General features: G+C 39.0%; 1 protein-coding gene across 1 annotated transcript in view; it reads left to right on the top strand.

Moving 5' to 3' along the window:
* The window catches only part of MYO16 (myosin XVI), a 580,757-nt gene that overhangs the window by 262,287 nt on the left and 300,078 nt on the right, over window positions 1–18,392 (top strand). Inside the window, exon 12 of the mRNA XM_037800457.1 lies at window positions 622–687. Within this exon, the coding sequence (XP_037656385.1) occupies window positions 622–687 (66 nt within the window). The remainder of the gene's footprint in view (window positions 1–621; window positions 688–18,392) is intronic.

Raw genomic sequence — 18,392 nt, 5'->3', positions numbered from 1 at the left:
TTGATGCTAGATTTTAGTTGCATACAATTTAGAATTGTTGTATCATCCTGCTTAACATAAACTTTTATCATTGTGAAATGTACCTTTTTATTACCGGCATTATTTCTTACCTTAAAGTATGTCTTCCATGATATTAGTATTACAAACCTTTTTATTGTTAATGTTTATTTTTCTATCTTGTTTCATCCTTTTACTTTCAAAAAGGTATTTTTATTTGCCTTTTTGCCCTTTATTAATTTTTCAATTCTGAATTTTATTGTTATTATGTAGGACAATACAACATATTGATCCCATTCATTTCCTCCTATGTATTTTTTGATGCATTCCAATTTTATATTTTTTGTTCAATCCGTTCTTCACAAAATCCTTTTAAGATAAAAATTCTTAGACTCCAACCCTTTCCCTTGTTATGCATTCCACAGAACAAAGTTTGTCTCATTCCATTTGAATTTTATTTTTCTATTCCTTTGATTACAAACTAGTAAAACAACTTACAAATTATTTGTTATTGTCACTTGTTCTTTATATTTTGCACAATAATTTTAAAATTGAGTGTTTTTTTAATTTTTAAAAATGCCAGTTATACAGTTTGTGAACTATTTGTCTCCTTTTTTTCAACAGACTTTTATTGGGGACATCCTCTTGCTTGTTAACCCATTCAAGGAGCTTCCAATTTATTCTACCACAGTGAGTATAAAATTTATAATGTCTTTTAATAATATAGAGTTACATTACTAGACAAGCTTGTTTGTATCAAAACAGTGAATAAGGTCACACTTCTAAGATATAAAGCTAGAACATTCTAAATTGAGTGGTTGACCAATATTGACCATAATTTGTCATGAGACAACTTTAAAAATTAGAGGTATTTTAGCAAGTTTCCTTTGCACTTATAATATGTGATTCATTTATGATTGTAGTCATTAGACAGAACTCTAAAATTTAATAATATGTTACTATATTTTCCATACATGCCTGACTATTTCAAGATCTGTCATTTTAGTCCTTGTTTGAACTTCATGACTTCTTTCTGAAGGTTCTATTATGTAAAGCAATAGGAAAAAGAAGGAGCAATGTTGCATTTATGTATTTTTTCCAATGCTGTTTTAAATTATGAGACCCTTGTAATTAAAATACAAATTACTTTTGGAAAATTATTCCAGCCAACTAAAACACAGTATGCATTTTGTGTGGTAATGGATCAGGAAAACTATCACAGGAGCTTTCTATATTTTGTGTATCCTCAAGGTCAGTTTCGGTATGAAAGAGAATCTCTGTTAAGGAGCAGGATAGTGGATATATATTCTTGAAGTGCTTACACACTCTAGCATAGATGTTGGAGAGAAAGTAAGAGAGAAAGAAAGAGAGAGAGAAAAGAGAGAGAGAGGATGGAAAAGAAAAAGGGGGAGGATGGAAAAGAAAAAGGGGAGAGATAGAGAGAGACAAAAAGACAGACAATGCCCCCAAAGAATCAAGTGAGAATTCTCATAAGAAATAGCTCACTATCCCTCCCTCCACCAAAAATCAATTCCAGTATTCTTTTAAAATTGCATTGAAATTTTCTCACTCTCCCCCAATCCTACCCCCAAGCTGGGCCTTGGGCAATCTAAGAGTATATGAATGAGAGCATGACAGACTGGGACAAGCGGAACACCCATAAGGATTTTAGTAGTTGCATCAGAGGATTACTGTTAAAGTGACATGTGACTATTAACTAGTTTGATAAAAGGGTTGGTGTTCTAGCTGTCACTTTGCTGTTAAGCCATACTATTTTTTTTTTTTTTGTAATTATGCCTATTGAAGTGTAACATACATATGATACATTGTACAAGTCTCAAGCGTTTTGCTTGATTATCTTATACAAATTAAGGACACTTGACATTGTGATACATACCAAGAAATAGATTATTATTATCATGAAGATACCCATGCCCTCTCTCAGTCATTATATGCCTCCCAAAAAGCCATCATTGTTCTGAATGCTATCACCGTTTACACATGTAAAATGTATACGAATGTAATCTTTCAGGATATTCTCCCCTGAACCTGGCTTCTTCCTATCAAAATTAGACAAGGGAGATTAATCCATGTTTCCACATGTAGCTGTATAGTAGGGCATCAGTGACAACTAGAAGGCAGCCACGTCTGCATTGGAGAAGTAGTAATCAAGAAGGATGAGCATCTTGAACTTTTGTATCATCGTGAAAACCTGAGAACAAGTGAATTCATGAGAATAAACTGTTCAGTAGAAAATATGCATTATTCCACACTCACATCAATATTCAGACTTTTCTCAGATGTTTCTCACTACTATCATTATTGGAGAGTCCACAAACAATGATACATATATATATATATATATATATATATATCTCCTTGAAATTCTAATGTGCAAAGTGGTGATAGCTCTCAAGATAAAATACGTAGAGGGAGGCGGGGCAAGATGGCAGACTGGTGAGCTGTATGTTTTAGTTACTCCTCCAGGAAAGTAGGTAAAAAGCCAGGAACTGCGTGGACTGGACACCACAGAGCAATCTGTCTTTGGGCATACTTCATACAACACTCATGAAAACGTGGAACTGCTGAGATCAGCGAAATCTGTAAGTTTTTGCGGCCAGGGGACCCGCGCCCCTCCCTGCCAGGCTCAGTCCCGGGGGAGGAGGGGCTGTCAGCTCCGGGAAGGAGAAGGGAGAATTGCAGTGGCTGCTCTTATCGGAAACTCATTCTACTGATTCAAACTCCAACCATAGATAGACTGAGACCAGACACCAGAGACTCTGAGAGCAGCCAGCCCAGCAGAGAGGAGACAGGCATAGAAAAAAAACAACACGAAAAACTCCAAAATAAAGCAGAGGATTTTTGGAGTTCTGGTGAACACAGAAAGGGGAAGGGCGGAGATCAGGCCTTGAGGCGCATATGCAAATCCCAAAGCAAGGCTGATCTCTATGCCCTGTGCACCTTTCCTTAATGGCCCTGGTTGCTTTGTCTATTAGCATTTCAATAACCCATTAGATCTCTGAGGAGGGCCGTTTTTTTTTTTTTTTTTTTTAAATCCTTTTTGCTTTTTCTAAAACAATTACTCTAAGAAGCTCAATACAGAAAGCTTCAAAGAATTGAAATTTGGGCACGTCAAGTCAAGAGCAGAACTAAGAGAGCTCTGAGACAAAAGGCAATAATCCAGTGGCTGAGAAAATTCACTAAACAACACAACTTCCCAAGAAAAGGGGGGTGTCCGCTCACAGCCACCATCCTGGTGGACAGGAAACACTCCTGCCCATCGCCAGCCCCATAGCCCAGAGCTGCCCCAGACAACCCAGTGTGACGGAAGTGCTTCAAATAACAGGCACACACCACAAAACTGGGCGTGGACATTAGCCTTCCCTGCAACCTCAGCTGAATGTCCCAGAGCTGGGAAGGGGGAGCAGTGTGAATTAACAGAGCCCCATTCAGCCATCATTTGAGCAGACTGGGAGCCTCCCAACACAGCCCAGCAGCCCAGAACTGCCCTGGGGGGACGGCACTCACCTGTGACATAGCACAGTCATCCCTCAACAGAGGACCCGGGGTGCACAGCCTGGAAGAGGGGCCCACTTGCAAGTCTCAGGAGCCATACACCAATACCAAGGACTTGTGGGTCAGGGGCAGAGACAAACTGTGGCAGGACTGAACTGAAGGATTAGACTATTGCAGCAGCTTTAAAACTCTAGTATCTTCAGGGAGATTTGATTGTTAGGGCCACCCCCCCTCCCCGACTGCCCAGAAACACGCCCCACATACAGGGCAGGCAACACCAACTACACACGCAAGCTTGGTACACCAGTTGGGCCCCACAAGACTCACTCCCCCACTCACCAAAAAGGCTAAGCAGGGGAGATCTGGCTTGTGGAGAACAGGTGGCTCATGGACGCCACCTGCTGGTTAGTTAGAGAAAGTGCACTCCACGAAGCTGTAGATCTGATAAATTAGAGATAAGGACTTCAACTGGTCTACAAACCCTAAAAGAACCCTATCAAGTTCAGCAAATGCCACGAGGCCAAAAACAACAGAAAATTATAAAGCATATGAAAAAACCAGACGATATGGATAACCCAAGCCCAAGCACCCAAATCAAAAGACCAGAAGAGACACAGCACCTAGAGCAGCTACTCAAAGAACTAAAGATGAACAATGAGACCATAGTACGGGATATGAAGGAAATCAAGAAGACCCTAGAAGAGCATAAAGAAGACATTGCAAGACTAAATAAAAAAATGGATGATCTTATGGAAATTAAAGAAACTGTTGACCAAATTAAAAAGATTCTGGACACTCATAGTACAAGACTAGAGGAAGTTGAACAACGAATCAGTGACCTGGAAGATGACAGAATGGAAAATGAAAGCATAAAAGAAAGAATGGGGAAAAAAATTGAAAAACTCGAAATGGACCTCAGGGATATGATAGATAATATGAAACATCCAAATATAAGACTCATTGGTGTCCCAGAAGGGGAAGAAAAGGGTAAAGGTCTAGGAAGAGTATTCAAAGAAATTGTTGGGGAAAACTTCCCAAATCTTCTAAACAACATAAATACACAAATCATAAATGCTCAGCGAACTCCAAATAGAATAAATCCAAAAAAACCCACTCCGAGACATATACTGATCACACTGTCAAACATAGAAGAGAAGGAGCAAGTTCTGAAAGCAGCAAGAGAAAAGCAATTCACCACATACAAAGGAAACAGCATAAGACTAAGTAGTGACTACTCAGCAGCCACCATGGAGGCAAGAAGGCAGTGGCACGATATATTTAAAATTCTGAGTGAGAGGAATTTCCAGCCAAGAATACTTTATCCAGCAAAGCTCTCCTTCAAATTTGAGGGAGAGCTTAAATTTTTCACAGACAAAGAAATGCTGAGAGAATTTGCTAACAAGAGACCTGCCCTACTGGAGATACTAAAGGGAGCCCTACAGACAGAGAAACAAAGACAGGACAGAGAGACCTGGAGAAAGGTTCAGTACTAAAGAGATTCGGTATGGGTACAATAAAGGATATTAATAGAGAGAGGGAAAAATATGGCAAACATAATCCAAAGGATAAGATGGCCGATTCAAGAAATGCCTTCACGGTTTTAACGTTGAATGTAAATGGATTAAACTCCCCAATTAAAAGATATAGATTCGCAGAATGGATCAAAAAAAATGAACCATCAATATGTTGCATTCAAGAGACTCATCTTAGACACAGGGACACAAAGAAACTGAAAGTGAAAGGATGGAAAAAAATATTTCATGCAAGCTACAGCCAAAAGAAAGCAGGTGTAGCAATATTAATCTCAGATAAAATAGACTTCAAATGCAGGGATGTTTTGAGAGACAAAGAAGGCCACTACATACTAATAAAAGGGGCAATTCAGCAAGAAGAAATAACAATCGTAAATGTCTATGCACCCAATCAAAGTGCCACAAAATACATGAGAGAAACATTGGCAAAACTAAAGGAAGCAATTGATGTTTCCACAATAATTGTGGGAGACTTCAACACATCACTCTCTCCTATAGATAGATCAACCAGACAGAAGACCAATAAGGAAATTGAAAACCTAAACAATCTGATAAATGAATTAGATTTAACAGACATCTACAGGACATTACATCCCAAATCACCAGGATACACATACTTTTCTAGTGCTCACGGAACTTTCTCCAGAATAGATCATATGCTGGGACATAAAACAAGCCTCAATAAATTTAAAAAGATTGAAATTATTCAAAGCACATTCTCTGACCACAATGGAATACAATTAGAAGTCAATAACCATCAGAGACTTAGAAAATTCACAAATACCTGGAGGTTAAACAACACACTCCTAAACAATCAGTGGGTTAAAGAAGAAAAAGCAAGAGAAATTGCTAAATATATAGAGACGAATGAAAATGAGAACACAACATACCAAAACCTATGGGATGCAGCAAAAGCAGTGCTAAGGGGGAAATTTATAGCACTAAACGCATATATTCAAAAGGAAGAAAGAGCCAAAATCAAAGAACTAATGGATCAACTGAAGAAGCTAGAAAATGAACAGCAAACCAATCCTAAACCAAGTACAAGAAAAGAAATAACAAGGATTAAAGCAGAAATAAATGACATAGAGAACAAAAAAACAATAGAAAGGATAAAAATCACCAAAAGTTGGTTCTTTGAGAAGATCAACAAGATTGACAAGCCCCTAGCTAGACTGACAAAATCAAAAAGAGAGAAGACCCATATAAACAAAATAATGAATGAAAAAGGTGACATAACTGCAGATCCTGAAGAAATTAAAAAAATTATAAGAGGATATTATGAACAACTGTATGGCAACAAACTGGATAATGTAGAAGAAATGGACAATTTCCTGGAAACATATGAACAACCTAGACTTACCAGAGAAGAAATAGAAGACCTCAACCAACCCATCACAAGCAAAGAGATCCAATCAGTCATCAAAAATCTTCCCACAAATAAATGCCCAGGGCCAGATGGCTTCACAGGGGAATTCTACCAAACTTTCCAGAAAGAACTGACACCAATCTTACTCAAACTCTTTCAAAACATTGAAGAAAATGGAACACTACCTAACTCATTTTATGAAGCTAACATCAATCTAATACCAAAACCAGGCAAAGATGCTACAAAAAAGGAAAACTACCGGCCAATCTCCCTAATGAATATAGATGCAAAAATCCTCAACAAAATACTTGCAAATCGAATCCAAAGACACATTAAAAAAATCATACACCATGACCAAGTGGGGTTCATTCCAGGCATGCAAGGATGGTTCAACATAAGAAAAACAATCAATGTATTACAACACATTAAAAACTCGAAAGAGAAAAATCAATTGATCATCTCAATAGATGCTGAAAAAGCATTTGACAAAATCCAACATCCGTTTTTGATAAAAACACTTCAAAAGGTAGGAATTGAAGGAAACTTCCTCAACATGATAAAGAGCATATATGAAAAACCCACAGCCAGCATAGTACTCAATGGTGAGAGACTGAAAGCCTTCCCTCTAAGATCAGGAACAAGACAAGGATGCCCGCTGTCACCACTGTTATTCAACATTGTGCTGGAAGTGCTAGCCAGGGCAATCCGGCAAGACAAAGAAATAAAAGGCATCCAAATTGGAAAAGAAGAAGTAAAACTGTCATTGTTTGCAGATGATATGATCTTATATCTAGAAAACCCTGAGAAATCAACGATATACCTACTAGAGCTAATAAACAAATTTAGCAAAGTAGCGGGATACAAGATTAATGCACATAAGTCAGTAATGTTTCTATATGCTAGAAATGAACAAACTGAAGAGACACTCAAGAAAAAGATACCATTTTCAATAGCAACTAAAAAAATCAAGTACCTAGGAATAAACTTAACCAAAGATGTAAAAGACCTATACAAAGAAAACTACATAACTCTACTAAAAGAAATAGAAGGGGACCTTAAAAGATGGAAAAATATTCCATGTTCATGGATAGGAAGGCTAAATGTCATTAAGATGTCAATTCTACCCAAACTCATCTACAGATTCAATGCAATCCCAATCAAAATTCCAACAACCTACTTTGCAGACTTGGAAAAGCTAGTTATCAAATTTATTTGGAAAGGGAAGATGCCTCGAATTGCTAAAGACACTCTAAAAAGAAAAACGAAGTGGGAGGACTTACACTCCCTGACTTTGAAGCTTATTATAAAGCCACAGTTGCCAAAACAGCATGGTACTGGCACAAAGATAGACATATAGATCAATGGAATCGAATTGAGAATTCAGAGATAGACCCTCAGATCTATGGCCGACTGATCTTTGATAAGGCCCCCAAAGTCACCGAACTGAGCCATAATGGTCTTTTCAACAAATGGGGCTGGGAGAGTTGGATATCCATATCCAAAAGAATGAAAGAGGACCCCTACCTCACCCCCTACACAAAAATTAACTCAAAATGGACCAAAGATCTCAATATAAAAGAAAGTACCATTAAACTCCTAGAAGATAATGTAGGAAAACATCTTCAAGACCTTGTATTAGGAGGCCACTTCCTAGACTTTACACCCAAAGCACAAGCAACAAAAGAGAAAATAGATAAATGGGAACTCCTCAAGCTTAGAAGTTTCTGCACCTCAAAGGAATTTCTCAAAAAGGTAAAGAGGCAGCCAACTCAATGGGAAAAAATTTTGGAAACCATGTATCTGACAAAAGACTGATATCTTGCATATACAAAGAAATCCTACAACTCAATGACAATAGTACAGACAGCCCAATTATAAAATGGGCAAAAGATATGAAAAGACAGTTCTCTGAAGAGGAAATACAAATGGCCAAGAAACACATGAAAAAATGTTCAGCTTCACTAGCTATTAGAGAGATGCAAATTAAGACCACAATGAGATACCATCTAACACCGGTTAGAATGGCTGCCATTAAACAAACAGGAAACTACAAATGCTGGAGGGGATGTGGAGAAATTGGAACTCTTATTCATTGTTGGTGGGACTGTATAATGGTTCAGCCACTCTGGAAGTCAGTCTGGCAGTTCCTTAGAAAACTAGATATAGAGCTACCATTCGATCCAGCGATTGCACTTCTCGGTATATACCCGGAAGATCGGAAAGCAGTGACACGAACAGATATCTGCACGCCAATGTTCATAGCAGCATTATTCACAATTGCCAAGAGATGGAAACAACCCAAATGTCCTTCAACAGATGAGTGGATAAATAAAATGTGGTATATACACACGATGGAATACTACGCGGCAGTAAGAAGGAACGATCTGGTGAAACATATGACAACATGGATGAACCTTGAAGACATAATGCTGAGCGAAATAAGCCAGGCACAAAAAGAGAAATATTATATGCTACCACTAATGTGAACTTTGAAAAATGTAAAACAAATGGTTTATAATGTAGAATGTAGGGGAACTAGCAGTAGAGAGCAATTAAGGAAGGGGGAACAATAATCCAAGAAGAACAGATAAGCTATTTAACGTTCTGGGGATGCCCAGAAATGACTATGGTCTGTTAATTTCTGATGGATGTAGTAGGAACAAGTTCACTGAAATGTTGCTATAGTATGTAACTTTCTTGGGGTAAAGTAGGAACATGTTGGAAGTTAAGCAGTTATCTTAGGTTAGTTGTCTTTTTCTTACTCCCTTGTTATGGTCTCTTTGAAATGTTCTTTTATTGTATGTTTGTTTTCTTTCTAACTTTTTTTTTCATACAGTTGATTTAAAAAAGAAGGGAAAGTTAAAAAAAAAAAAAAAAAGAAAAAAGACAAACAAGGAAAAAAAAAAAAAAAAAAAAATGATGTAGTGCCCCCTTGAGGAGCCTGTGGAGAATGCAGGGGTATTCGCCTACCCCACCTCCATGGTTGCTAACATGACCACAGACATAGGGGACTGGTGGTTTGATGGGTTGAGCCCTCTACCATAAGTTTTACCCTTGGGAAGACGGTTGCTGCAAAGGAGAGGCTAGGCCTCCCTGTATTTGTGCCTAAGAGTCTCCTCCTGAATGCCTCTTTGTTGCTCAGATGTGGCCCTCTCTCTCTGGCTAAGCCAACTTGAAAGGTGAAATCACTGCCCTCCCCCCTACGTGGGATCAGACACCCAGGGAAGTGAATCTCCCTGGCAACGTGGAATATGACTCCCGGGGAGGAATGTAGACCCGGCATCGTGGGATGGAGAACATCTTCTTGACCAAAAGGGGGATGTGAAAGGAAATGAAATAAGCTTCAGTGGCAGAGAGATTCCAAAACGAGCCGAGAGATCACTCTGGTGGGCACTCTTACGCACACTTTAGACAACCTTTTTTAGGTTCTAAAGAATTGGGGTAGCTGGTGGTGGATACCTGAAACTATTAAACTACAACCCAGAACCCATGAATCTCGAAGACAGTTGTATAAAAATGTAGCTTATGAGGGGTGACAGTGGGATTGGGAAGGCCATAAGGACCAAACTCCACTTTGTCTAGTTTATGGATGGATGTGTAGAAAAGTAGGGGAAGCAAACAAACAGACAAAGGTACCTAGTGTTCTTTTTTACTTCAATTGCTCTTTTTCACTCTAATTATTATTCTTGTTATTTTTGTGTGTGTGCTAATGAAGGTGTCAGGGATTGATTTAGGTGATGAATGTACAACTATGTAATGGTACTGTGAACAATCGAAAGTACAATTTGTTTTGTATGACTGCGTGGTATGTGAATATATCTCAATAAAATGATGATTAAAAAAAAAAGATAAAATACGTAGAGATAATTTCTAAAGTATTTATTTTCAAGTGCATAACTATAGAGTTTGCAATTTAAAAAGTGATCAGGGGGAGGCGGGGCAAGATGGCAGACTGGTGAGCTGTATGTTTTAGTTACTCCTCCAGGAAAGTAGGTAAAAAGCCAGGAACTGCGTGGACTGGACACCACAGAGCAATCTGTCTTTGGGCATACTTCATACAACACTCATGAAAACGTGGAACTGCTGAGATCAGCGAAATCTGTAAGTTTTTGCGGCCAGGGGACCCGCGCCCCTCCCTGCCAGGCTCAGTCCCGGGGGAGGAGGGGCTGTCAGCTCCAGGAAGGAGAAGGGAGAATTGCAGTGGCTGCTCTTACCGGAAACTCATTCTACTGATTCAAACTCCAACCATAGATAGACTGAGGCCAGACACCAGAGACTCTGAGAGCAGCCAGCCCAGCAGAGAGGAGACAGGCATAGAAAAAAAACAACACGAAAAACTCCAAAATAAAAGCAGAGGATTTTTGGAGTTCTGGTGAACACAGAAAGGGGAAGGGCGGAGATCAGGCCTTGAGGCGCATATGCAAATCCCGAAGCAAGGCTGATCTCTCTGCCCTGGGCACCTTTCCTTAATGGCCCTGGTTGCTTAGTCTATTAGCATTTCAATAACCCATTAGATCTCTGAGGAGGGCCGTTTTTTTTTTTTTTTTTTTAAATCCTTTTTGCTTTTTCTAAAACAATTACTCTAAGAAGCTCAATACAGAAAGCTTCAAAGAATTGAAATTTGGGCACGTCAAGTCAAGAGCAGAAGTAAGAGAGCTCTGAGACAAAAGGCAATAATCCAGTGGCTGAGAAAATTCACTAAACAACACAACTTCCCAAGAAAAGGGGGGTGTCCGCTCACAGCCACCATCCTGGTGGACAGGAAACACTCCTGCCCATCGCCAGCCCCATAGCCCAGAGCTGCCCCAGACAACCCAGTGTGACGGAAGTGCTTCAAATAACAGGCACACACCACAAAACTGGGCGTAGACATTAGCCTTCCCTGCAACCTCAGCTGAATGTCCCAGAGCTGGGAAGGGGGAGCAGTGTGAATTAACAGAGCCCCATTCAGCCATCATTTGAGCAGACTGGGAGCCTCCCAACACAGCCCAGCAGCCCAGAACTGCCCTGGGGGGACGGCACTCACCTGCGACATAGCACAGTCATCCCTCAACAGAGGACCCGGGGTGCACAGCCTGGAAGAGGGGCCCACTTGCAAGTCTCAGGAGCCATACGCCAATACCAAAGACTTGTAGGTTAGTGGCAGAGACAAACTGTGGCAGGACTGAACTGAAGGATTAGACTATTGCAGTAGCTTTAAAACTCTAGGATCATCAGGGAGATTTGATTGTTAGGGCCACCCCCCCCTCCCCGACTGCCCAGAAACACACCCCACATACAGGGCAGGCAACACCAACTACACACGCAAGCTTGGGACACCAATTGGGCCCCACAAGACTCACTCCCCCACTCACCAAAAAGGCTAAGCAGGGGAGATCTGGCTTGTGGAGAACAGGTGGCTCGTGGACGCCACCTGCTGGTTAGTTAGAGAAAGTGTACTCCACGAAGCTGTAGATCTGATAAATTAGAGATAAGGACTTCAACTGGTCTACAAACCCTAAAAGAACCCTATCAAGGTCAGCAAATGCCACGAGGCCAAAAACAACAGAAAATTATAAAGCATATGAAAAAACCAGACGATATGGATAACCCAAGCCCAAGCACCCAAATCAAAAGACCAGAAGAGACACACCTAGAGCAGCTACTCAAAGAACTAAAGATGAACAATGAGACCCTAGTACGGGATATGAAGGAAATCAAGAAGACCCTAGAAGAGCATAAAGAAGACATTGCAAGACTAAATAAAAAAATGGATGATTTTATGGAAATTAAAGAAACTGTTGACCAAATTAAAAAGATTCTGGACACTCATAGTACAAGACTAGAGGAAGTTGAACAACGAATCAGTGACCTGGAAGATGACAGAATGGAAAATGAAAACATAAAAGAAAGAATGGGGAAAAAAATTGAAAAACTCGAAATGGACCTCAGGGATATGATAGATAATATGAAACGTCCGAATATAAGACTCATTGGTGTCCCAGAAGGGGAAGAAAAGGGTAAAGGTCTAGGAAGAGTATTCAAAGAAATTGTTGGGGAAAACTTCCCAAATCTTCTAAACAACATAAATACACAAATCATAAATGCTCAGCGAACTCCAAATAGAATAAATCCAAAAAAACCCACTCCGAGACATATACTGATCACACTGTCAAACATAGAAGAGAAGGAGCAAGTTCTGAAAGCAGCAAGAGAAAAGCAATTCACCACATACAAAGGAAACAGCATAAGACTAAGTAGTGACTACTCAGCAGCCACCATGGAGGCAAGAAGGCAGTGGCACGATATATTTAAAATTCTGAGTGAGAGGAATTTCCAGCCAAGAATACTTTATCCAGCAAAGCTCTCCTTCAAATTTGAGGGAGAGCTTAAATTTTTCACAGACAAAGAAATGCTGAGAGAATTTGCTAACAAGAGACCTGCCCTACTGGAGATACTAAAGGGAGCCCTACAGACAGAGAAACAAAGACAGGACAGAGAGACTTGGAGAAAGGTTCAGTACTAAAGAGATTCGGTATGGGTACAATAAAGGATATTAATAGAGAGAGGGAAAAATATGGCAAACATAATCCAAAGGATAAGATGGCCGATTCAAGAAATGCCTTCACGGTTTTAACGTTGAATGTAAATGGATTAAACTCCCCAATTAAAAGATATAGATTCGCAGAATGGATCAAAAAAAATGAACCATCAATATGTTGCATACAAGAGACTCATCTTAGACACAGGGACACAAAGAAACTGAAAGTGAAAGGATGGAAAAAAATATTTCATGCAAGCTACAGCCAAAAGAAAGCAGGTGTAGCAATTTTAATCTCAGATAAAATAGACTTCAAATGCAGGGATGTTTTGAGAGACAAAGAAGGCCACTACATACTAATAAAAGGGGCAATTCAGCAAGAAGAAATAACAATCGTAAATGTCTATGCACCCAATCAAGGTGCCACAAAATACATGAGAGAAACATTGGCAAAACTAAAGGAAGCAATTGATGTTTCCACAATAATTGTGGGAGACTTCAACACGTCACTCTCTCCTATAGATAGATCAACCAGACAGAAGACCAATAAGGAAATTGAAAACCTAAACAATCTGATAAATGAATTAGATTTAACAGACATCTACAGGACATTACATCCCAAATCACCAGGATACACATACTTTTCTAGTGCTCACGGAACTTTCTCCAGAATAGATCATATGCTGGGACATAAAACAAGCCTCAATAAATTTAAAAAGATTGAAATTATTCAAAGCACATTCTCTGACCACAATGGAATACAATTAGAAGTCAATAACCATCAGAGACTTAGAAAATTCACAAATACCTGGAGGTTAAACAACACACTCCTAAACAATCAGTGGGTTAAAGAAGAAATAGCAAGAGAAATTGCTAAATATATAGAGACGAATGAAAATGAGAACACAACATACCAAAACCTATGGGATGCAGCAAAAGCAGTGCTAAGGGGGAAATTTATAGCACTAAACGCATATATTCAAAAGGAAGAAAGAGCCAAAATCAAAGAACTAATGGATCAACTGAAGAAGCTAGAAAATGAACAGCAAACCAATCCTAAACCAAGTACAAGAAAAGAAATAACAAGGATTAAAGCAGAAATAAATGACATAGAGAACAAAAAACAATAGAAAGGATAAATATCACCAAAAGTTGGTTCTTTGAGAAGATCAACAAGATTGACAAGCCCCTAGCTAGACTGACAAAATCAAAAAGAGAGAAGACCCATATAAACAAAATAATGAATGAAAAAGGTGACATAACTGCAGATCCTGAAGAAATTAAAAAAATTATAAGAGGATATTATGAACAACTGTATGGCAACAAACTGGATAATGTAGAAGAAATGGACAATTTCCTGGAAACATATGAACAACCTAGACTTACCAGAGAAGAAATAGAAGACCTCAACCAACCCATCACAAGCAAAGAGATCCAATCAGTCATCAAAAATCTTCCCACAAATAAATGCCCAGGGCCAGATGGCTTCACAGGGGAATTCTACCAAACTTTCCAGAAAGAACTGACACCAATCTTACTCAAACTCTTTCAAAACATTGAAGAAAATGGAACACTACCTAACTCATTTTATGAAGCTAACATCAATCTAATACCAAAACCAGGCAAAGATGCTACAAAAAAGGAAAACTACCGGCCAATCTCCCTAATGAATATAGATGCAAAAATCCTCAACAAAATACTTGCAAATCGAATCCAAAGACACATTAAAAAAATCATACACCATGACCAAGTGGGGTTCATTCCAGGCATGCAAGGATGGTTCAACATAAGAAAAACAATCAATGTATTACAACACATTAAAAACTCGAAAGAGAAAAATCAATTGATCATCTCAATAGATGCTGAAAAAGCATTTGACAAAATCCAACATCCGTTTTTGATAAAAACACTTCAAAAGGTAGGAATTGAAGGAAACTTCCTCAACATGATAAAGAGCATATATGAAAAACCCACAGCCAGCATAGTACTCAATGGTGAGAGACTGAAAGCCTTCCCTCTAAGATCAGGAACAAGACAAGGATGCCCGCTGTCACCACTGTTATTCAACATTGTGCTGGAAGTGCTAGCCAGGGCAATCCGGCAAGACAAAGAAATAAAAGGCATCCAAATTGGAAAAGAAGAAGTAAAACTGTCATTGTTTGTAGATGATATGATCTTATATATAGAAAACCCTGAGAAATCAACGATACACCTACTAGAGCTAATAAACAAATTTAGCAAAGTAGCGGGATACAAGATTAATGCACATAAGTCAGTAATGTTTCTATATGCTAGAAATGAACAAACTGAAGAGACACTCAAGAAAAAGATACCATTTTCAATAGCAACTAAAAAAATCAAGTACCTAGGAATAAACTTAACCAAAGATGTAAAAGACCTATACAAAGAAAACTACATAACTCTACTAAAAGAAATAGAAGGGGACCTTAAAAGATGGAAAAATATTCCATGTTCATGGATAGGAAGGCTAAATGTCATTAAGATGTCAATTCTACCCAAACTCATCTACAGATTCAATGCAATCCCAATCAAAATTCCAACAACCTACTTTGCAGACTTGGAAAAGCTAGTTATCAAATTTATTTGGAAAGGGAAGATGCCTCGAATTGCTAAAGACACTTTAAAAAAGAAAAACGAAGTGGGAGGACTTACACTCCCTGACTTTGAAGCTTATTATAAAGCCACAGTTGCCAAAACAGCATGGTACTGGCACAAAGATAGACATATAGATCAATGGAATCGAATTGAGAATTCAGAGATAGACCCTCAGATCTATGGCCGACTGATCTTTGATAAGGCCCCCAAAGTCACCGAACTGAGCCATAATGGTCTTTTCAACAAATGGGGCTGGGAGAGTTGGATATCCATATCCAAAAGAGAGGACCCCTACCTCACCCCCTACACAAAAATTAACTCAAAATGGACCAAAGATCTCAATATAAAAGAAAGTACCATTAAACTCCTAGAAGATAATGTAGGAAAACATCTTCAAGACCTTGTATTAGGAGGCCACTTCCTAGACTTTACACCCAAAGCACAAGCAACAAAAGAGAAAATAGATAAATGGGAACTCCTCAAGCTTAGAAGTTTCTGCACCTCAAAGGAATTTCTCAAAAAGGTAAAGAGGCAGCCAACTCAATGGGAAAAAATTTTTGGAAACCATGTATCTGACAAAAGACTGATATCTTGCATATACAAAGAAATCCTACAACTCAATGACAATAGTACAGACAGCCCAATTATAAAATGGGCAAAAGATATGAAAAGACAGTTCTCTGAAGAGGAAATACAAATGGCCAAGAAACACATGAAAAAATGTTCAGCTTCACTAGCTATTAGAGAGATGCAAATTAAGACCACAATGAGATACCATCTAACACCGGTTAGAATGGCTGCCATTAAACAAACAGGAAACTACAAATGCTGGAGGGGATGTGGAGAAATTGGAACTCTTATTCATTGTTGGTGGGACTGTATAATGGTTCAGCCACTCTGGAAGTCAGTCTGGCAGTTCCTTAGAAAACTAGAGATAGAGCTACCATTCGATCCAGCGATTGCACTTCTCGGGATATACCCGGAAGATCGGAAAGCAGTGACACGAACAGATATCTGCACGCCAATGTTCATAGCAGCATTATTCACAATTGCCAAGAGATGGAAACAACCCAAATGTCCATCAACAGATGAGTGGATAAATAAAATGTGGTATATACACACGATGGAATACTACGCGGCAGTAAGAAGGAACGATCTGGTGAAACATATGACAACATGGATGAACCTTGAAGACATAATGCTGAGCGAAATAAGCCAGGCACAAAAAGAGAAATATTATATGCTACCACTAATGTGAACTTTGAAAAATGTAAAACAAATGGTTTATAATGTAGAATGTAGGGGAATAGCAGTAGAGAGCAATTAAGGAAGGGGGAACAATAATCCAAGAAGAACAGATAAGCTATTTAACGTTCTGGGGATGCCCAGAAATGACTATGGTCTGTTAATTTCTGATGGATGTAGTAGGAACAAGTTCACTGAAATGTTGCTATAGTATGTAACTTTCTTGGGGTAAAGTAGGAACATGTTGGAAGTTAAGCAGTTATCTTAGGTTAGTTGTCTTTTTCTTACTCCCTTGTTATGGTCTCTTTGAAATGTTCTTTTATTGTATGTTTGTTTTCTTTTTAACTTTTTTTTTCATACAGTTGATTTGAAAAAAGAAGGGAAAGTTAAAAAAAAAAAAAAAAAAAGAAAAAAGACAAACAAGGAAAAAAAAAAAAAACAAAAAAAACGATGTAGTGCCCCCTTGAGGAGCCTGTGGAGAATGCAGGGGTATTCGCCTACCCCACCTCCATGGTTGCTAACATGACCACAGACATAGGGGACTGGTGGTTTGATGGGTTGAGCCCTCTACCATAAGTTTTACCCTTGGGAAGACGGTTGCTGCAAAGGAGAGGCTAGGCCTCCCTGTATTTGTGCCTAAGAGTCTCCTCCAGAATGCCTCTTTGTTGCTCAGATGTGGCCCTCTCTCTCTGGCTAAGCCAACTTGAAAGGTGAAATCACTGCCCTCCCCCCTACGTGGGATCAGACACCCAGGGAAGTGAATCTCCCTGGCAACGTGGAATATGACTCCCGGGGAGGAATGTAGACCCGGCATCGTGGGATGCAGAACATCTTCTTGACCAAAAGGGGGATGTGAAAGGAAATGAAATAAGCTTCAGTGGCAGAGAGATTCCAAAACGAGCCGAGAGATCACTCTGGTGGGCACTCTTACGCACACTTTAGACAACCTTTTTTAGGTTCTAAAGAATTGGGGTAGCTGGTGGTGGATACCTGAAACTATTAAACTACAACCCAGAACCCATGAATCTCGAAGACAGTTGTATAAAAATGTAGCTTATGAGGGGTGACAGTGGGATTGGGAAGGCCATAAGGACCAAACTCCACTTTGTCTAGTTTATGGATCGATGTGTAGAAAAGTAGGGGAAGCAAACAAACAGACAAAGGTACCTAGTGTTCTTTTTTACTTCAATTGCTCTTTTTCACTCTAATTATTATTCTTGTTATTTTTGTGTGTGTGCTAATGAAGGTGTCAGGGATTGATTTAGGTGATGAATGTACAACTATGTAATGGTACTGTAGGCAATCGAAAGTACAATTTGTTTTGTATGACTGCGTGGTATGTGAATATATCTCAATAAAATGATGATTAAAAAAAAAAAAAAAAGTGATCAGTATCCATTCTCCTTTCACCTTCTAATTGTCAGTGAGATTAAACTCTCCAGTGTATATTATGGTGTCTAGTATTGGCTGTCAGCATAAGGGCTTTATTCCACCTGCTATTGGACTCCTAATATTTTCATGGTCAGGCATATTCTGATTTAGAAAGTAGCTGAGAGTGTTTGAGCAGAGTTTATTAACTTTGGCTGAATGGAGCTTG

The sequence above is a fragment of the Choloepus didactylus genome, chromosome 12 (assembly GCF_015220235.1).
Source record: "Choloepus didactylus isolate mChoDid1 chromosome 12, mChoDid1.pri, whole genome shotgun sequence".
Lineage (NCBI taxonomy): Eukaryota > Metazoa > Chordata > Mammalia > Pilosa > Megalonychidae > Choloepus > Choloepus didactylus.
Note: the sequence above shows the minus strand (reverse complement) of the source record. Positions and strands in the feature narration are given on the sequence as shown.